The following is a 21904-nucleotide window of genomic DNA, read 5'->3' on the forward strand; positions in this document are numbered from 1 at the left end:
AAGGGTAGGAGGAGGGAGGATCTAGGAGGGAGACTGTTCTGGAGCCAAGTGAGAGTGAACAGGGGTGGCTTGGGGGAGCTGGGACAGACCTAGCTCTCACTGCCTTCCTCAAGTACTAAAAAATGTTTAGTCACTGAGGCCTGACTCCTTGTACCTCCCCTCTTTTCCCCCAACTACATGCAGGTCCGGGGCATGCAGAGGAGGAGACGGTGACTCCACCCTATCTTTGGCTGTGCAGAAAGGGAAGATAGGTGAAAAGAGGGTACTGAGAGAAGTTGTTGGGTCTTTGTGGAAAGCCTGGCCCATCAGAACAGGATACCTGTGTTCTGTGCATTTTTGTGGAAGGAAGAGGTGCTTTTGGCTCGAGGGTTTTGATAGTGGTGGCAGAAGTGGATATTTTGCTTTAATTAGTGCAGGAAGGGGTTATGGGAGCAGGACGGATCAGGTGTTTGTCAGGGGGAATGACATTATATAAGCTGAGGAAGACAACTAGGCAGGAAGTCAGGAGAAGTTGGGGAGACTGTCATTGTACCCTGCAGATGGGGAAGAAATGGAAGAATTGGCAGTTCTGGTGGGATGCAGTGGGCAAGTAGCTGCTGATGTTGGTAGACTGCAGACTCTTTGAGGGCAGGAGCCATGTCTTACTCGTAAAATGTTTGTCGAGTTATTTGTGGGGATCACTGTGAAGTTAGTGGTTATTAATGCACTTGAGACTTCCAAGTTACATACTTATAAAAATTTCTTTTAATGTTTATTTATTTTTGAGAGAGATACAGTGTGAGCAGGGGAGGGGCAGAGAGAGGAGACAGAATCCGAAGCAGGCTCCAGGCTCTGAGCTGTTAGCACAGAGCCTGATGCAGGGCTCGAACCCACAGACCATGAGATCATGACCTGAGCTGAAGTCAGACACTCAACAGACTGAGCTACCCCAGGTACCCCTCAAGTTACATACTTTTAAGATATTAATCAAAAAGAAAACAAAATTATGAATAGAATAAGCAGCCCTACTATGGAAATGTGCTACTGTATTTAAAATAAATATTGGTAAGTTGCTGTTTTCTACACAAATCACAATAATCATACCTTGGGAGCAGAGACTTGGAGGCCGGTCTTCAAATATCTATTTAATAATAATGTGGCTAAAATATGAAATTCAGATATATTATGTGTTAAATACACTGCTGATCACCCCCATGTGAAGATAAGATCACTGCTGATCACCCCGTGTGAAGATAAGTGGAGGGAATTTGATGCTGTGGAGTTTGAAAACATACTATTAAAAGATTTTGACTCTTAACTTTATTAGACATTTTCAGTCTGCCCAAAACTCACCCCGTCTTTGAAATTCATCCCTAGTAAGACATGGGATGAGGTTCAGAAATGGTATGAGGCTGTCAATAGTGTTCATTACCTAGTAATAAAGGAGTTGAAAGTCCAATATTTTTATTTGTTTTTAAGGTCACAAAGATAGAATTGAACATGAAAATGCCTAGAGTCAAAAAGACCATATGGTCTGTGGGATACCTTAATTAATTCACATTTAATAAAAATTTATCTAGTCCTGGAATAAAATGAAGAAAAGCACATACTGTTGCCTTTAAGGAAGTTTTTGTTCAGTATGATAACTGGATGTGTTGTCAGATACTTACAACATGGTGTGAGAGATTAGCTGTAATGACTATAAGTACCTAATATGAAAAGAATCTAGAGGAGAGTCTAACTAGCTTGGACAGAGAGGGAAGGTTCCTGAGAGGCTTCTGGGGGGAAGTGCCACTTGAGGTGAGATTTGAAGAGTTTGATGGAAATAGAGGGAACGGGAACACCACTTCAGAGGGATGGTACCACAAGAACAAAGGTAGGGAGATGTGTTTAAATGGAAACTTTAAGGCAATCTAGAAATCAGAGTTAAGTGCTTAAAAAAAGTGGGAAAATATGATAAATGGAAACTTCAAGTAATATGTGTAGTAAAGCATGGAGTTTGGTAGGGAATAGCAGAAATTATAGAGGAGCTTGTGTGCAATGTTGAGGAGATTGGACTATTTGTGTTGTAAGGGGTGGGGGAATTCTTGGAAGATTTTTCAGCAGTGCAGTGACATAATCAGGTTCACATTTTGGAGAATCTTATTGGTGCTGGTGTCGCATGTCTGACACTTTATGATTTTAAAAGTGCTTTTGCACTTGTTGTAGTTCTCTCATTTTAAAATCTGAGACTGTATACCTTTCCTTTCTCTCACAGGGTCAGTGTGAGAATAAGATGACGAAGTGTGAGGAATGGGGCTTTGTAATATCCATTGTATAAATGGCTTTTACATAAGAACAATATAGATCTGCTGTTCTTAGTTACAGGGTTCCCTGTAAGTTGGGTGTTTTAGTATTGAAGTGCCCATAAAGGTACATGGTTTGTTGGTGACAGTGCTGTTTTAAAATAGGGATTTTTGTCCCATGTAAATTCTTTGAAGTGGGAATTGAAGGATCTAAGCAGAGTCAGACTTTGGACTCAGGTAAACTTGGATTTTAATTCTCCCTCTATCATTAGTCAGTTGTGTTTTCTTCAGCAATTTCCTGAATTTTTCTCAGCTTCATTTTCTTTATCAAAGGGGGTTATAGCTGTGGTGAGTAAATAAAGTAGTGAATGTAAAACCTTTTGTGAATTCCTTGGCACATGGCAAATGCTGTATAAATGAGTTTGTTGATGGCCAGATGCTCTTAGAAGCAGTTACTACATTATCTCATTTAGTCTCCCAACAACCTTATGAAGTAGGTATAATTATTTTCTCCATTTTCCAGTGCAGAAACCTGCTGAGACTTAGGAAGAGAGACTCTTCCTAAGATTATACAACTAGGAAGTGGTGGATCTATGATCTGAATTCAAACATTCTTGACTCCAGAGGCCAGCCTCTTAACTGCTGTGCTTAACTGCTGCTTCCATATGGAATAGACTATTATTATTAGCAGGTTGACCCAATATTACCATTCCAAGCATGCATGGGGCAAAGGCTGTTTTTACAGAAAAGCCCAAATGCTGCTGCTGCTGTTCATTTTGACTGGTTCCTTAAACAGAGAGTTAAAATCAATTAAGAGAGCACTGATTATATTCACAAAACGGAGTGCTACTGGGTTTCAGTCTTTGATGAAGACTCAGACTGTACCCTCAATGACCCCACTCATTGTGAAGGACACAAAACAGTTTTGAGAGATCTGTGTGTGGTCTATAAATGGAATGAGTCTCAGGGATCTAATTGCTAACTCTTTCATTTTAAGAAGGTGTCACAAATAACGCATGTGTATTACTTCATGCACTAATGTGTACATAAACACATACCAAGTTGCAAGAAAACTAGTGATCCTAAGTGCTTGGTGGGACATGGGCTCAAACTCAGATTATAAGCCAGTGGTCAGGGTAGAAAGGCGAGATACGGTTTTGCTTTGTTTGGAATAACAAAAGTAGGCCAGTTGCTCAGGAGAAGTAAAGATTTCCAGTTATAACTCAAATAAGTCTTTTTCGAGAGCATATAGTTTTTCAGTGAGTACTCATTCCCATCTAAGAGTTAATGGAAAATGTTCCAGATTCGCAACACTGAAAGGGAAAGGAAAAAAATATCATTAAGGACAAAAGGTCAGTACATATGAAGGGAAGAAATAGGGAAGGAAGATGTGGGCAAAAGGTGAAGCTGTCATAAGTCAGATGGTCAACAATGAGTTGATTTATCTATTAATAGTAGCTAACACGTATAAAGCCACAACTTTATAAGGTAGGCACTATTATCCCCCCATTTTACTGATGGAGAAGTTCTGAGAGGATAAGGAACTTGGCCTCATCACACAGAAAGGAGGCAGGATGCCATCCAAGGCAGCGTGACTTCAATCAGTACTCTTAAACACATCCATTTACATGATCTGAGTACCCACTGGTTCCACCAATGGACCCTTAAAACTCACCACTTTAGTATATGACATGCCAAAGTTAAGAGAATTGTATCCAGTTTACTCAAATTCAGTGGATACCAGTACTGTGTGGAATGAATAATGGGTAGAGAGAAGAAGGGAGGGGACACAGTAGCCTGGGGGCGTTGTGAACTGACCTGGCTGTGGCCGCTTCCTAGGAGCCCAGCGGCAGATGCGCCGACAGGCTCTGGGGGGCGGAAGGGAGGGACCGAGGGCTGGTCCGCCGGCTGCGCAAGCGCAGTAGCTTCCAGGCTGTCAGGCCCTGACGCGCAGGGCCACCTGCAGAGGCCACGCCGCCCCGCCCCCGAGATGTGCCCAGAGCAGGGACCCCCCCTCCCTCGCCCCCCCACCCGGCCCCGTTCCGTGCTGCTACCACTGAGTGACCTGAGTCCCTCTATGCCATAAGCTGGGTTGAAGTGTATTTTCCACTCTCCTCCGCGTCACCCCTTCCCCGGGGAGAACCGCAGACTGCTCAGCGAGGGGCTGAGGGGCTGGGTGGGGGGGTATCCTGCGCTTGTCAGTGACCGCGATCTGCGGCTTTGTTTCCCAGGCACCTGTTGTGGGTCCCAAATAGAAACCTCACCCTTGGGGATCCGGGCTGGCCGGCCAGTGTCCGGGGGTGGGCGTGCTTGGCAGCAAGACCGACCTAGGTGGGCGGGCCGGGGAGGGGGCCACGGGGCGCCCGGCGCTGCCTGGGAGGGAGGGGCCGAGCCGCGCTGGGGTCGGAGCCTAGCCAGCCCGGGCGCTGACCGCCGCGCTTGCCCCCTCCCTTCCGCCCTCCGCCCTCCCCCCTCCCTTTCTCCGGGGGCGCGGGCGAGTGTCTGCGGCGCGGCGGCCAGGAAATGCCGCAGATGCGCCGCGCAGCATCCCGGGCGGAGGCAGCGCGCCAGTCCTCTCGCACCGCCGCCGCGGCCTCGGCCCGGCCCGGAGCAGGCACCCATCGCAGGGCCAGGGTGGCGACCGCGTTGGCCGAAGAGGGTCCCGGCGCCTGCCGCCCTTCGCCTGTCCCCACCGTGCTCCAGGCTCCTCCGCGTGGTGTGGCGCTGCTTGTCGCCGCCCCCGGGCTTGCCGAGATTTGCTGCTGCTGAAACCTGAGAGGGACTCTGGCTCCCCGGAGCGGCGGCTTGGCACCCGCAGCCCGCCAGGGGGCCTGGGCGTTTCCTCTGCCTGCTCCGGCGCCCACCACCCCCTCGCGCCCCGGGCTCTGCGTCTCCGGCTTCAGTGCTCTCCACCAGCGTGCCGCTCCTTCCGCTTTTCCAGTTCCCTAGGCAGCGTCTTGCCGACTCCCGGGGTTAGGAGGGGGAAAGGGGAATTGGCCAGTCATCGCTTAGATAAACTTCGGCATGGCGGGGTACCTCTCGCCAGCTGCTTACCTGTACGTGGAGGAGCAGGAGTACCTCCAGGCCTATGAGGATGTCCTGGAGAGGTACAAAGGTATGTGGTACCCGATGCTTGGGCTGCGGGGCTTGGCACGCACCAGCCGGGTAACCGTTATCTTTGCTTAACCAGAGCCACTACGGCTTGGGCATAGGTAAACAGGTGTCTGGACCGGTCTTGGGAATGGACCAGGTCTTTTTGGAAGGGATTCAGTAACCCTGACTCACAGAAGGGTGGTGGGGTGGGCGATGGTCTGGAGACGCCCTTTGATAGGCTGTGGCGTGGGGGGAAGGGGTTTGGGTTCTGAGCACATTGCATTTTTCTTTCCCTTGTAAAAGCTGTTAAGTACTATGCATAATCATAATTCTTCCTGGGAGGGTGGGTACCGAGTAATTCTCCATAGAATTACTAAGGCATTGCTGCTCTTGCTTTGCATGGGGTATTGGTTAACCCTATACAAAAGGTTCTGGGGTTCTTAAATAGATGGGCTGTTTCACCACTGAGTGCATCACCAAATCATTTTTCTTAGAACGATTTTATTTGAAAAAAGTTTATGGTTTGTGACTATATACCTGTTCTTATGTGTCATAAAAATTATTTGATTGTGATGGATGAAAGGCTTAAGTCAGCGATTCTTGTAAATTTAAATATAAAGCAATATATTTTGAGATTTTTTTTTTTTTGCCTATACTTTATGTTGGGGAAATTCTGTGCCAACCTGATAAATTTTTCATATTTTAGTATTGTTTACTTCGATCTTAAAGTGCACCATCTCCTCTTAAAGGGTCTTTTTGTCTCTGGAAATCATTTTTCAGTGCGTACAGAGACACAGTAAGGAGACCGAAACACTGCACACCCAAGGCTAGCTCACAGAGTCTTAATATATTAATAGTGAATAGTGGTCTGATTCATATCTTGGATTCAAATGGCTTTAGATCTTTCGAATATTGGCATTGGGCTCAATTTCTGTAATTTGAATGGACATTATATGGTTAAAAATGGCCCGCATTAATAGTTTTCTATTAGTAGAAAGTAGAAATATAAAATACTGAATTGAATGATTAAATTCCAAATCTCCAAAAATCTCAAAACCCACCCAGTAATATGTTTTATCTCTTTCTAGAATGTGTTTTATTATTGACATTCTTTTAATCCACGTAGAATTTTGTAAACAGCACAATCAGAATTCCTTTGTGCCAAGACTCTATTGTGTATAATACTGCCACTGAGCAAATGCAGTGGTATTTTAGGCGAAAGCACATTGGTAGCATTTATGTCTGTGTACGTGTGTAATATTCTCATGTTTATGTCTTTCTTAATTAGTTGTCTCCAGAACGCTAAAAATGAGAAACATTGCAATATAGACTAGTAAACCTTATTGAAGACACACACCTGTGCTCTTTAAAATCTCAAAGAAAAAAGTTGAAAAGTTCTAAAGCACGTACATTTTATACTTTCGAAAAAAATTATAGCCATATGAATTTTTGTCTCGAGTTTTGCCTCAGTGATACGTGGCTGTTTTCAGGTGACTTTGAAAACAGTAACTGAAGTGCTGATTAGACTTGTCTTGCAGAAGCAGACATTATTGAAAAGCTTGTTTCTATTTGCCTTTGGAAATAAAAGAAAATTAAAGATCTGAAGGCCATTGCAGTTTTCATGACACTTCATTTTAATTATGACCTAATGATCAGTATTGCACTTAGGCATACACTTTTTCAAACACGTCCAAAATTTCACAGAAAAAAGTGAGGATTGTTTCCTTCATTTTCTTTGTGGTTTTAAAATGCTTAGGTCATCAATTTGTACTTGGCTTTATAGATGTTCTATGTTTCATTTAGTTTTGTAAAGGAAAGTAAGAGTATTGGTTAGTGTATCATATGAAAGACTGGAGACCTGGAAAACTCATTGTTTCCCAATGTGTTTTGAAGCCAGTTATGATTTCCCATCAGTATCCAATACGATGACTTCACTATAGTGCTTATGATCCCAATGACTTGCTGTGGGGGCTGATCTAATCAGGAAAGAATTGTAGGCTTTGAATAGGGAGTGTCAGTTCACTAAACTTTCAAAGTACAGTTGCTCATTTTCTGAAATCATGCATTGTTCAAACATCTCGCATTCCCATTTGAACTTAAGAGAGGTTATTTTGACTTTCATTTCTGACAAAGTTCCTTGGTTACAGAATGAGTTTGCATTCAGCTAGTGTATTATCAGGTTGCCAAGTTATCATATGCCCCAGCTGTTGAATAGTGTAAGTGGTGGAGTCAGCTGGAACAAATTCAAAATTTGTCTGTTGTCAGAAACGTAGAGTTGTAATAATCTATACTGTCAGCAATTATGAGTACTGGGTTTAGGAGCTGAGAGTTTTGTCAGGCTTAGTCCTCAGATGGCCTTGCAAGGACTTCCAACCTAGTCCTTTGTAGAAAACCCAGTAGTGGCAAGTGGGTGAGCCCTAATTACTTACGGTGTGGCCTATTCTCGTGTCTTGCTTTGGTCAGTTACTTCTGAGTAAAAATAGGCAACTGTTTGCTGAATTAGAATAACACAGAGCTATTTGCTGCAGAGAGGAGTGCAGTGCTCTGATTCATATTGTAGTCCTCTTATAAAACATACAGTCAGAATATTCAGGGTATCCAATTAAAAAAACATCACATTACTTCAGCTAACAGCACAGTCGGGGAGTAAAGGCATTTATTTACAAATAAAACATATTTACTTATTGTTTATGCTAGAAATTGCCCATGTCAGTGGCTTTCTTTAATATTTATTAGCTTATCTACTGTATTTACCATGTAATACAAAACATGTTTAGTAGCTTAGCATAAAAGGACAGAATAATCCCTCTTGGTTTTTTTTTTTTTTCTGGTCAGTGTAAGGAAACCTGTATACTATTATACTTAATTATATGTTTTTATGTTATTCATACTAATTAGCTGTCACTTTAATCCGTGAAATTCTGCTTGTTAGCTCTGTCATTGGAAGCTTTAATTTTCTCAATGTTGTTACTTTTTGAAAAGGATGTTAAATGTGAAAAATGACATCATTAATATGAACCCAGCAAATCTTATTTTATACAGTTTAGACTTAAAAAGAAGGTAGTTTATTTTGGTGCAACGAAATGAATGTCTTCCCATTGATCCGGAAATTAATTATCCCCACACAACTGTAAAAAAATGTTTCACTATCATTCTCTTTGAAAGCTGCATGCCAGATTTGTTACTTGTAAAAATCGTCTTTGCTTACTTAGGAAAAAAAGGAAAAAAATTTTGTTTTTCATGAAAACTTTGAGTAATTGCTTCAGTCCCTTCTCTCAGGGCTGTGTAATTCTGCTTATGTGCTTGGTGACTGAGAATCACTGCACCTGTAGTTTTCATTTCAAGTTCAGTTTTATGGCCTGCATAGATGTGTGGTTGGCAAAAATCCTGTCCTTTTGCTGTGTAAACTACTCTGGTGCCATCTGATTTGAAAGTTGGAGTGTAAAGGTTTCCAGGAACTTTCCTTCCCTTCATACTGTGTAGTCTTTGATGATCTTGCTCAGTGGTTTTCACTTGGATTCCAAAAACTTGATTTCACATTTCACCTGCTCATGCTCTGCTCACAGGTTAATGTAATAGTTGTATAATAGTGAACTTCAACTGTGCTGCATCGTGATAGTATTATATTGTAGCTAGTTATAACAGTATTAGTCTTGGTTTTTTTCTTTTCCTTTAATGAATGAAATAGGCTTAATCTGGTAGTAAGTGTTAGGATTGTATTTGATTGTTTGTAACAGAAAACAGATGATAGTGTTTCTTTGTATCAGGTACTGAGAGGTCATGGTAGGCAGGTAGGCAGACCAGGGTTGAAGGATACCTCGATTTGCCAACAGGACCTGGACTTCTATATTGCTGCTTAGCCACTTGTGTATCATGTGGTCATTCTGTCATCACAAGATGGCTGCTCCTTTTCTATCCCTTGTGTCTTACTTCCACATGGAGGAAGAAGTGCAAGGACAAAGGACAAAAGGTGCAAACTAGTTGAGTTGGCCTCCTTTTAAAGAGTTTTTTTAGAAGCCCACTTAGCAACTTTCACTAGTATCTCCTTCACGGGAACTATTAAAATGGTCACTGCTATCTGCATAGGAGACTAGGAAAGTACCCGCTTGAACACAGTTGAACTTGTGTTGGTTTAAAGGATAAGAAAAAAATGGATATAGAGTTTGCAACCAGCAGTGTCTGGCACACAGACGGAAAAGTATCTGCCCTGAAATTCAAAACTTAAAGTTTAGGCACATGTTAACGACCATAACACAATATATTTGACTTTGCTAAAATTTAAGAGAATATCTGAGAGCTCTGCTGAAATCTTTGAGGATTTTCAAAATGACACAGTTGAATGTTTTATAATGTTACAACATGGATTTGAAAGTAATTTCAAATTGGCCAAATAATTTATTCATTGCCTCCTACCATAAGGAACACTATCAGTCTAGGAATGTTTGCAGTTATTAGATATTGTTAGTGAATTTAACATTGAACCCAAAATATCAGACTGATGCTCCTTTGGTTTCTTTTGTTTTGACTTAGACTTTTGTAGATTTCTCAACATTTATTTACCCAGGGACTTTTAAAAAAGCTTTATGCTTTTGAAAGTTTTTTTATTTGAGCAATGTGGAGATGCTTATTATCTGGTTCAGTGGTGATGTTTTAGGTAATAAATGACATGTAAGGAGAGGCAGTGGGAACAATTTATTGTCTTACAGTTAATCTGTAGCCAGGCAAAGAAACTTCAGTGTTTCTGCGTTTGGGTCATGTGTGCCCAGGAGCCTGGCTTTGGAGAGCTGGACTGTTTGACCAAAGTGTCTTCATGAAATTGAAGATTGTGAAAACATCCGAAGCTATAGAGGTGACAGAAAGATGGAGAGTATCGAGGCTGTTGGGTGTTCCTTTCTGTTTTAGCTCTACAACTGAGTATAAAAATGTGTAAGATTATCTGACCGTTTGTCTGATGAACGAATTGAGTGAGAGGATTTGTAGTTTAGAATATTTAGTATTTCTTATTAATTAAAAAGAAACTTGGGTACCTCTGTTATATGGGACTTTTCTTTTGAAAAGAAAGGCTTTTGTGTCCATTTCTCAGCTCTTAGTAAACTAGGAAATCACATGCTACTTACTTCCAAAAAGGAATTTCAGGCAGCTATCTGCTGAAATACATCATTATTTCTATAACAGATCGAATAAGGATTTATTTATTTTTTTGGTTTATTTCTTTTTTTATTAAAAATTTTATTTTAAACATTCACTTTTGAGAGACAGAGTGTGAGTGGGGGGAGGGGCAGAGATACAGAATCTGAAGCAGGCTCCAGGCTCTGAGCTGTCAGCGCAGAGCCTGACATGGGGCTCGAACTCACGATCTGAACTGAAGTCGGATGCTTAACTGACTGAGCCATCCAGGTGCCCCATTTGTTAGTTTATTTCTTTAATGTAATTTTATTTGCTGTTATTTTTCAACCTACTATTGTCTCTTTCAGAAGAGGAAGCAAGTAATTCTGCTTGCGTTGGATGTTGTATTTATGGTCGAAAGGGATTTTACTCTGTGAGGTGAAGGTACCAGGGAGGAAAGCTCCAAGAGGAAAGACTAGTGTGACCATTCCATTTCATTACTATAACCATAGAATCCATTTTGAGCATTTGGCTAAAGTGCACAATAAGTTTTTGAGATGCAAGTGTGTAGAGGTTGTAGGAAAATGGAAGTGGGTGAATGTGGAGGGTTACGTTGGGGCAGATCGAAAGGGTGTTGAATGCCTCACTGAGGATCAGGTTTGGGCTTTATTCTGTAGGTAGGGAAGGGAACCCTAATGATCTTCAGTAGAATGTTACCAGTGAGAATAGCTTTTAGAGAGATAACTTTGGTGACAGTAGGGAGACAGGCTGCTGTATAATTATGGTGGTTGGAATGGAAGGCTGATTCAAGAGAAATTATAGAAGTTGACAGGATGGCTGACTGGTTGGTTCTGTGTATGGGACTGGGAAGGGGTGCAGTAACTTTCATTGTTGAAGTTACATTTGAAGAAGCCTGGAGCGTTTTCTTTTTAATTTGTGTAAAAAAAAATGTGTAGTGTGTTAATTAGAAAGTATCTTTTTGAAACAATTTTTTTTTTAAAGTTTATTTATCTTGAGAGAGGAGAGAAGAGTGTGAGTGAGCAGCAGAGGGGCAGAGGGAGAAAGAGAGAGAGAGAGAGAGAGAGAGAGAGAGAGAGAGAGAGAGAGAATATCCCAAGCAGGGTCCATGTGTGGACAGTATAAAGCACCATGCAGGGCTCGATCCCATGACCCTGGGATCATGACCTGAGCTGAAATCAAGAGTTGGTTGCTTAACCAACTGAGCCACCTGGGTGCCCCTGAAACAATTAAAAAAAAATGTTCGTTTGTTTTTGAGAGAGAGTGAGACTGCAAGGGAGGGTCAGAGAGGGAGACAGAGGGTCTGAAAGCGAGTTCTGCACTGAGAGCAGAGAGCCCGATGCAGGGGCTCTAACTCATGAAACTGTGAGATCCTGACCTGAGCTGAAGTTGGATGCTTAATCGATTGAGTCACCCAGGTGACCCAAAACAAATTTTTAATATAAATGATTATTAGACCTTCTTTGGTAATGAAATGGTATGAATGCTGTTTTGCTTGACTTTGGAAATACAGCAAGTAGTATGACCTAGAAAACTGGAATGTTCCATTTAATGTAGGGCTCCTGAAGTAATGGCTTATCAATCTTGTTGGAATACTCTGAGCAGGATTTGTAGTATCTTAGAGCAGTGAATTTGTTTTCTTTAAGCAAATAAAATTGCTGGTTTAAGATCCTTTATAGAAATAACTGTAAGTTATTAAAAACAAATCTTTCAATATATTTCAGTAATTTGTAGTGTTTGGTTTTATTTCAAAAAGTCTTTTTTTTCCCCTCCCATGTAAACTTCAGATTTGTAGTCAGTTTTGTTTGGTATATAAGAAGTGCAGTAGTTACATGATCTTGTAAGTTCTAAGCCATCCTTTAATTTTTGGGTGAAGCTTTTAATTTCTAACTGAAAATAGTAAAAATAATAGCTACCATTTATATGCTTACCTACTTATATGCCAGACAGTGCTGGGTATTGCGAATGAATTATATATGTATAATTTCTAATTCTCATAACTCTTTCATCTTTGCTACAACTACTGCCATTTTGCCCATATGGATATTGAGGCTTAGAGAAGTTAATTTTCCTAAGATCATATTGCTGTAAATAGTGGCCATGGCATTTGAACATAAAGTGTATATTTGACATACTATATATTTTGAGTTTCATTCCATTGGTAAATGTTGCAGAAGTTGTTTTTATGAAAAAATTTTTATTAGGATTGTGATTTTGATTAATACTACAACTGCTTGGGATGTGTTAAATGGATGCATGACATTAAAATTAATAGCTTAAAAATTGGTAGAGATTTATTTCAATTCAAGTGTTAAATAGACTTTGGAGATTGAACTGTTATATATCTTAGCTGGATTATAAATTCTAATTATTAGATATCCATGAAAGGAAAATCAAATTTTAAGATGAGCATTTTCAGTGTGTATTTAGGTTGAGATTTTGAAAAGAATTAAGTTTTGTAAATGTCACCAATGAATGTGGCCGCTTTGATACATGCCTGAAATGTTTCCTGGAAAGAATCGTCAAAGCGAATTGACAAAGTCTTGATTTTTCTCTAGTGGGTGAAAATATTTCCCAGTGAATCCTGGTATTAAAGACATTTTACAAAGATACTATTGTCTCAGTGAATTAAAACATGCCCTTATTTGCAGTGTTACAGTTCTCCATGCTGGCCATGCCAGTGTGACTGTATGCATTCTTGATTCTTGGCATGGAATACTACTACTTGGTGGCTTATTTTGTCCTACCTTTATTAACCTGCTGAGGTCTGATGCATCAAGTCTACCTCACTGGCTCAGTGAAGGTGGGATAAAGTAGTACATATGAAGTATTCTGAGCAGCAGAGATTATATAGATGACTCAAGTCCTCTGGCTCCTCCTAGGCCAGTAGCTTTTATTTTATTTTATTTTATTTTATTTTATTTTATTTTATTTTATTTTATTTTATTGAGTGAATAGACTACTTTGAAAGTACTTTTAATTCATAGAAAAATTGGGCAGAAAGTACAGAGAGTTCCCATATACTCCTTCCTCGCCCCTTACTGTTTCCCCTTTTGATATCTTGCATTGGTGTGGTACTTTTGTTATAATTGATAAACCAATACTGATGTATTATTAAGATCCATAGTTTAGATTAGGGTTCACTAATGCATGTATCATGTGTCTACCATTACAGTATCATACAGAATTGTTTCACTGCCCCCAAATACTCTGCGTTCTACCTATTCATCCTCCTTCTTCCCTGAATCTCTGGCAGTTACCGATCTTTTTAGTCTTCATAGTTTGCCTTTTCTAGAAGTTCTCTAGTTGGAATCAATGTAGTTTGTAGCCTTTTCACAGTGGATTCTTTCACTTGGTAATAGGCAATTAAGGTTCCTCCACGTCCCTTCATGGCTTAATAGCTCATTTCTTTTTATTGCTGACTAATATTCCATTATTTGGATGTACCGCAGTTTATCCACTCATCTATTGAGGACATCTTTCTTGCTTTCAGCTTTTGTCAGTTATGAATAAAACTGCTATAAACATTTGTGAGCCGGGTTTTATATGGACAGAAGTTTCCAACTCATTTGGGTAAATTCCTAGTAGTACAGCTATTGGATGGTATGGTAAGGCTTTGTTATCTTATAATAAACTGCTAAACGGTCTTCCAAAGTGGCTGTACCCTTTTGCATTTCCACCAGCAATGAATGGGAGTTCCTGTTGCGCTGCATCCTCACCAGAATTTGGTGTTGTCAGTGTTTTGGATTTTAATCATTCTAAAAGGTGTGAAATGGTTTTGAACTGTTTTAATTTGCAGTTCCCTAATGACATATGATGTGGAACATCTTTTCATATGGTTATTTGCCATCTTTACTCTTTTGGTGTGGTGTCTATTCAGGCCTTTTGCCCACTTTTTAATTGGATTGTTTGTCTTATTGTTGAGTTTTAAGAATTCTTTGTATGTTTTAGATAATGGTCTTTTAGTAGATATGTGTTTTGCAAATGGCTAATGACTTTTTATACAGTTGCCTCCTTTTGACACTTATAAACCATTGCATATTATAGATATTATTTAAATAAATAAGGCCCTGATTATTTCCTTTCATACTGTCATGTTGTTTTTAACTACTATTTTGTTTTGGGTACATGGATTAAATATTGTAGCTACTTCAGAGGATTGCATGTGGTGTCTCAGAGTTCAGCTATCTGACAGTTTGCTCAGTTATCTGCATATGCTGCTGCTACGATTCAGGTATCCAGTTGGTTGGCAGCTATGATGCTTTATAGCACTTGAGTCTAAAATTAGTTGAACTGTTCTATTTTAAGGATAAACTGCAGTTAGTAGTCCATGTCCTGCAAAACATATGAAAGTTCAACTCTTAGGATATTGGATTACTTATTTAAAATGTGATCAGAAGTAGGGTTACATAGATAATTGTTAGCTTTAGTTGTTTAGCAAGTTTTTGTTGTGGCGATTTGATTATAGCCTGGGTGTAAAGCTATATGTATGTAATATCTAAGAACACAAAGTTTTACTCTTGTCCCTTAAACTGAAGACAGTGCCTTTAACTAAGTGATCATGTTTGAGTTTTAAAATCATGTGAGTTAAGAGGTAGAACAAGATTACCTGATTTTTCTTTCAGCGTATTTTAGAAGAGCCACAGACTGTGAACATTGATGAATGCTGGAACACCATCGACTACCTTTGCTAGGGGAAAGAGGTGAATGATAAAAGAAATATTTGGCGGTTCATTTTATGATCTTCCCCACCCCCCTGACCAAAGTTTGTTTATTTCTTTGTTTGTTTATTTATTTATTTATTTTGAGAGAGACAGAGAGACAGAGAGACAGAGCAGGGGAGGCACGGAGAGAGAGGAAGAGGGAGAGAATCCCAAGCAGACTCCATGGAGTCAGCGCAGAGACCAATGTGGGGCTCGAACTCACAAACAGTGAGATCAAGACCTGAGCCAAAATCAAGAGTTGGATGCTTAACCGACTGAGCCACCCAGGCACGGCTGGAATATGTGGTTTAATTCTAAATATTTGTTGATCATGTGCTTTAAAAATGTGCAGAGGAACTAGGGTCTGCAGAAGGAAGAGGAACATAGAACTACAAGACTGTAGCCTCCCAAAGACACAGTTTTGGTGAGGAAGGTGGACCAGCTCTACGCATTATAAGTGAGTGCCACAAAAGAGGAGTAATGTGAACATTCCAGGGTTTTACTAGCCGAGTTGGCTATTTGAGGAAAACAGAATTTCAGTAAGGGGAGGAGACTTGGTGTTGTTTGTGAGGGGTGGATGGCATCAGCAGAGGGCTTTCTCCACCTTACCATTTCATCTGGGCAGTATGACCTGGTGTTTCATTCACTCTGCAATTGTAGGAAAATATTATCAGAATGATTCAATCAATACTGAAAATTTTTTTTTTACATTTATTTATTTTTGAGAGACAGAGTGAGACAGAGCATGAGCAGGGGAGGGCAGAGAGAGAAGGAGACACAGAATCTGAAGCAGCCTCCAGGCTCTGAGCAAGCAGTCAGCACAGAGCCTGATGCGGGGCTTGAACCCCTGAACCGTGAGATCATGACCTGAGCTGAAGTCAGATGCTCATCCGACTGAGCCACTCAGGTGCCCCTGTTTAATCAATACTTTAAACCACACATTTCATTTTTAGGTATCAGTGTTAAGTCAAAAATTTTATCTTCTATTTTTAAGGACTCTACTAATATCACACATATTATCAAATCTAAGGACTTAGTAGTGAGAAATAATTCTAAGGTGTGGCTCAGCAAATGTAAAGGTTGAATGAGATACTCTTAACATGGTTTAGGAAACTCTGAATTAGGCTGATGACCATAATAACTATAGTACCTTATGTGTTTGTTATATCTTTATGTGTTTGATATAATAAGATTCATATAACAATTCTCTCAGACAAGTAACATAAAAGCCAGTGCCCTTATTTTATAACCAAGGAAAACAGGTTCCTATGATTGCATTGATTCAGTGGCTGACTGGAGACTAGAATCTTGATTCTCTGATAGCTGGTCAGGAAGAGCACTCTACTATAGACAATTATGGCCCATCTTTATATACAAAGTTATTAATAATATAGATTATGAGTAATGTCTCTGATAAGAGGTGAATATTCCTTGTTTGAGTGAATAGCCATTGAATATGTGCTGGGATTGGTACATGTCCATGTTTAGGAAGAAGTATGGTTTACTTCTTTTTTTTTTTTTTAAAGTTTATTTATTTATTTTGAAAGAGAAAGAAAGTGTGAGTGGGGGATGGACAGAGAGAGAGAGAGAGACAGACAGACAGACAGAGAATCCCAAGCAGACTCTGCACTGTTATCATGGAGCCTGATGTGGGGTTTGAACCATGGGATGATGACTTGAGCTGAAGTTGTATGTTTAACAGACTGAGCCACCCAGGCACCCTGGTTTACTTTTTATGTAATGTAGATTTGGGCTCTCCATAATCCATAAGCTTTTATTTTTAACATGGTTTTGGTCTATCCATAATCCATCAATTTTAGTGATAAATTCTATTCCTGACTGTTGAGGATTTAGTTACTTGAGGGAAAAATTCTGTTATCCTTTATTTCCATCGTTAATAGAAGCAACTCTTAAAATTACAGGGTTTAACATTTAGGCGGAAAAACTGTCCTATTCACTAAAGGGTGTAATTTCTGTATTACTCAATGGAAAAGGAAGAAATGTGTAAGTACTTGGGGGAATGTGAGAAGAAAAATCTGATACAAACTCGCTAACATTTTTGGAAAATAAGGAAATATACAAAATATGAATAAAAATAATATGTAGTTCTGTTATCCAAATATGTAATGTTCTGACATATTTATTTTTTTTTCATTTCTCTTTTCTCCTTAATATAGAACATTTAAGAATTTGGGCCACTGTGTGTAAAGCTCTGTATCCTGCTTATTATTCACTTAATATATCATGGCATTTTCTAATGCCATTAAATATTATTTCAAAACATTTTTAATGACTGATTTGTGTATTCCATTATGTAGTGGGATAAACAGTGCCATGAAAGCAGTTTTGTATCCTGGTGGATTTTGGTTAATATTATTGCGGTGATATCTTTTGACCTAATTACAAACTTCAGAAATAAAAGTTTTCAAGATAATAAAGAAATCATAGATTATATAAGCCACTTAACAATGAACTACTTCTAAGGAAGTGCCTAATTCATGATTGAGTGGATTCTTGAGTTTTATATCTAACTTAAAAATTCTAATTACTCTGAGTTTTAGAAATTCAACAATAAAGAAAGCAATGACTAATAATCAGGTTTCCATTCCTGAATCTTATGATAACTAACTAGATTTGGATGGGTTTATAAATTAAAATAAATGATTGCCAAGGTTTCTTATCATCCTATAATACTTGCTTTAATGAATTGATACATCATTTATTCATTTAGAAAATACTTATTCTGTGTTTTGGTGTGCCAACAAGTATGTTAGATCCTTAAGTGATAGATACAAGAAAGTTAGTGATCTTTTATGTTTTTGTTGAGTTGTGAATGTTTCACTTTATACTGGTATGATCTGTCCATTTATCCTTGACATCACTTTCTGACATATTTTCCATTTATTGTTTATGGCATCTGTCTCATTTTTAGTTTTTGAAATGTTTACCATATTCATGATTTTTGTTTTTTTCAGAAACTATTACTGATTCTTTTTGAAACTTTTTTTTTAAAGTAGGCACCAAGCCCAATGTGGGGCTTGAACTCACAACCCCAGATTAAGAGTTGCATACTCTACTGACTGAGCCAGCCAGGCACCCCTGAAAACCTTTTTTAAATGCCTTCAGGATTTGTGATATAGTTTGAAAATCATTGATTGCATGTGTATTTCATTTCCTTGTGCTTAGTCTTCAAGACTGTATTGTTTATTAATGGTACTGAATTAACCAGTGCTTTGGAGGATTAGGTTTATCTGTAACACTGATTGGTGTAGAACTTTGGAAGAAATTCATATTTTTAAAAGTTTTTTCATTCTCATCACATGCATTAATGATATGTAAACTTGGTGACTTCAGATGTGTGCATATGAGCTCTTTTTGGAAGTTTTAAGATTGTCATCCGTTCTGTCACTATGCACTGTTATTACATGTCTAGGTCTGTGTTTCTTTTGGGTTTACTTAAATGATAACCATACGTGATTTTGAGGAAAGGCCTAAAGTGTTTCCTTCGAGCTTCCTTCTCCATCTCTGGTTGAACGGAAGATTTCTTTCATGGTACTTAGTATTCTTTAGTAATGAATGTGAGCAAATAGTTCCTGGCTGGCCTTTTTTTGAGTCTGAGATGGAGTTACAGCCTCAGGATTATGGATTGTCATGTTTAGTTTTGAAGCGCCTTCATTCTCGGGGATTGCTCATGCCCATGCTTTTTAGATTTGTTTTTCCCTTCCATTGTTCTCCCCTACCTCCCAAAGGAACAGAGCTATTGGAGACTTCTGTATCTAACCCTGACTGTACTTTCCTACCTGCCTGCCTTTGAGAAGTACATGGCTTATGGTTGATGTATGGAAAAGATAGAAACATTGAGTGTGCTCACTTTCTGTCCTTTCACTTTACACTCGAGAAAACTGAAGTCCAGGGAAGTGGGACCAGCAAAGGGTAAAGCGAGATCTAATTTGGGGTCTCCTGATTTCTGGTTCTCCACATTGCTTGGTCTCCTCCTTTACTTGCTGGTAGATAGAAGGGATGCTTTCATTGGGTATATCTAAGTCACTTAATGAAAAAGCCATGGCTGGCTAGGGAATTAGTAAGGAAATGAGTGGAGAAAGTCAGGCAATAGCAGAAGTCGTAATGACCGTGTTATTCTAGACATGCAGCAAGAAGAATGCTGAGTTTTCAGTGATGGATTTGATATGTTTTTTTTTTAAGTTTTTATTTAAGTAATCTCTACACCCATTGTGGGGCTCGAACTCACAACCCCGAGATCAAGAGTCACCTGCTCCATGAACTGAGCCAACCAGGTGTCCCTGATGTTTGTATATTTTAGGGTCCCGTGTTAGGTCAGTAATGCAGCAGGCTCATCAGTGTTCTGGGGCTCTAAGAAATAGATTGGGCTTAATATAAATTGGAATTATAATATGCAATTAAAATATCCCTCCATGTTGAAAGGTCCTGTGACAATTTGGCTGCAGCTTTTTGATCAGCATGTAGATTTGGCTGTTTCCTAGTTAACTATCAGATGCAGGCTCCAGGAAGGTGGTATGTGGGCCACTGAGCACACCCATACTTTACCCCTTCCCTGTGGCCTGCATTTTGAGGATTGCGTGGAATCATACCTTTCCCTTCTGCTGTGGATCAGGACTGAAGAGGAGAATATGACGGTATGTGGCCTGAATTCTAATACATTTAGAAGGTAGGTAGGAGTGGCAGTGGAAGGGATGGAAAGTTTGCTCACAACTCAAATAGGCCTGTGGTGTGTGTGTGAGGCAGGGCTGTGGAGAGGGAAAGAGTAGAGAAAAAAGGAGAGGGAGGTTAGCTCTTGCTGTTTCTAGGAAGTTGGGAGATAGGGGTTTTTAGATGAATGGTGGCCTGACTCCATTCCTCATCTTTTACCCCCAACTCCTTCCCTGCTCATATGCATTTCTTCTGAGGGTCCCAGGCTCCTCAGTTCCTTCTGTGATAACAGCAGGTAAGAATATGGTTGGGAAGGATGTGATTTGGAAAGTGTATTTCCAATAGGAACACCCCTATTGTATGTATTTATGAAATTTTTAGAAAATAGATCCAATGTTATATATTTTAATTATTCTAGATTAACTACAAAGTGTCAGTATATATTATACATCAAGAATTTTGTTTACCGTTTTTTAAATTAAAAATATATCTCATCTTTATTTAAACAGCATTTTTAAGAGAAAATGTGTTATAAGTTGGTTGTTTGGAACTTATAAGTAAATTTCTATAGCCCTGCTCATTGGTTAACTGAAGATAACTGGCAAATTTTTGACAGTGGGCAAGTCTGTGGAGAAGTTTAAGGATTTTAGAAAACAAGAAATACTATATATTTTTAAAGTTAGTAATGACTTGGACTCCTGTCATCATCTTAAAAAAGCATTTAGCATAGTGTAACGTCCAGTACTAGCAAGAATGTAGGGAAACACTACTCTCATGCATGCTTATAACGTGATTTGCTGCCATCTTTGGGGAGGGGAGGTTGCTGCTGAAGACACATTTACTCTTTGGCCCACCACAATTTTAGGATCTTTGTGGCAGGTAAAACTCAAGATATTGAATATGACATTATTTATGATAGCGAAATACTGAAAACAACCTGAATGACTCTCAGTAGGGGATAGTTGAATAAAATTTGATATTTCTATGTTAAACTAATAAAGAATATGAGTGAGGTCTCTAAGTATTTCCCTGTAACATTTCTCTGATATATTTTTAAAGAAAATTAAAAGACAGAAGACTGATACGTATGGCATTTTCATAAAAAAAGAAAAAATCTGTATTAAAACATAGAACTATAAAAGATAGGAACCAAACTATTGAAAACAGTCAGCTCCAAGGGGTGAGATTTTATTTTTCAATCTCTGTAGTTAACAATTGAAAAAAGTATCTGTTACTTCTGTAATAAATATAAATACCACCACAAATAAAGTGGAAAGTTTAAAAGAAGAAAATTATTAAATATTTGCTTGTATATGGTGAAACAGTGCTGGTTTTTGAGAAAAGATTCATCCATGGGATCTTGATAGGTATAATTTATAAGCAACATTGTGGGTATTAAGTGACATTGCCTTAATAGACCATCTGGCACTTTCATAAACAATTTACAGACTTATGGTTTGTGTGGTTGTTTATGGCTGAGGTGGTTCATTATGACCTCAGCTATCATTTTAATCATTTGATTTGATTGTACACTTGCAGGCTGTCTTCTTAGGCAGAATCCACTGGGGCGAGAAGGCCCTGACTTGAGTAGGGCAGAGAAATGTAATAATGGTCTCTAAGAAGTGGGGTCCTTAGCCAGAGTTCCTGTTTGTTTTTAATCTCATTTAATTTTTCATTCATTTATTTAATAATATTGGGTGCCCATGATATACACAAAGATGAAAAGGGTGATGTTGCTTTCCTTAGGAAATCTCACTATAAGGGAAAACCAGCAAGATGAATTCTGGAACAATTAAGGTGCAATATATTCAGTAGGAAAAAGTATCTTATGAGGAACTTTGTATGCTCTTTACCTGGTGAAGCTAGTATGCCCTATATTCCTTAGCTTGTTTCATCTAGTTTTATTTCTCTAACGAGTAGGAATAAAGACGTTATGGTAGAGCCCCATTATAACACAGTTTCTTTTTCTTTGGATTGGAATATAAGCTAACCCCATCGTTATAATATACTTACTCTAGTACCTGATAGTAAACAATGCTATGGAAATACAAT

The 21904-nt window shown here is 39.2% G+C and overlaps 1 protein-coding gene across 27 annotated transcripts in view; it reads left to right on the forward strand.

The window, feature by feature from the left end:
- The window catches only part of DST (dystonin), a 490174-nt gene that overhangs the window by 123769 nt on the left and 344501 nt on the right, over window positions 1-21904 (forward strand). For 3 of the 27 annotated variants that reach the window (XM_053222649.1, XM_053222651.1, XM_027057531.2), the window contains exon 1: window positions 5145-5379. The exons of 20 other annotated variants lie outside the window; for them this stretch is intronic. In XM_053222649.1, coding sequence (XP_053078624.1) covers window positions 5289-5379 — 91 coding nt within the window. In that variant the 5' untranslated portion in view covers window positions 5145-5288. Of the gene's footprint in view, window positions 1-5143; window positions 5380-21904 lie in introns of those variants that run through there. 4 more of the 27 variants (XM_015070143.3, XM_053222655.1, XM_027057534.2 and 1 more) reach the window with 2 other exon arrangements.

The sequence above is a fragment of the Acinonyx jubatus genome, chromosome B2, assembly GCF_027475565.1.
Source record: "Acinonyx jubatus isolate Ajub_Pintada_27869175 chromosome B2, VMU_Ajub_asm_v1.0, whole genome shotgun sequence".
NCBI classification, from domain to species: domain Eukaryota; kingdom Metazoa; phylum Chordata; class Mammalia; order Carnivora; family Felidae; genus Acinonyx; species Acinonyx jubatus.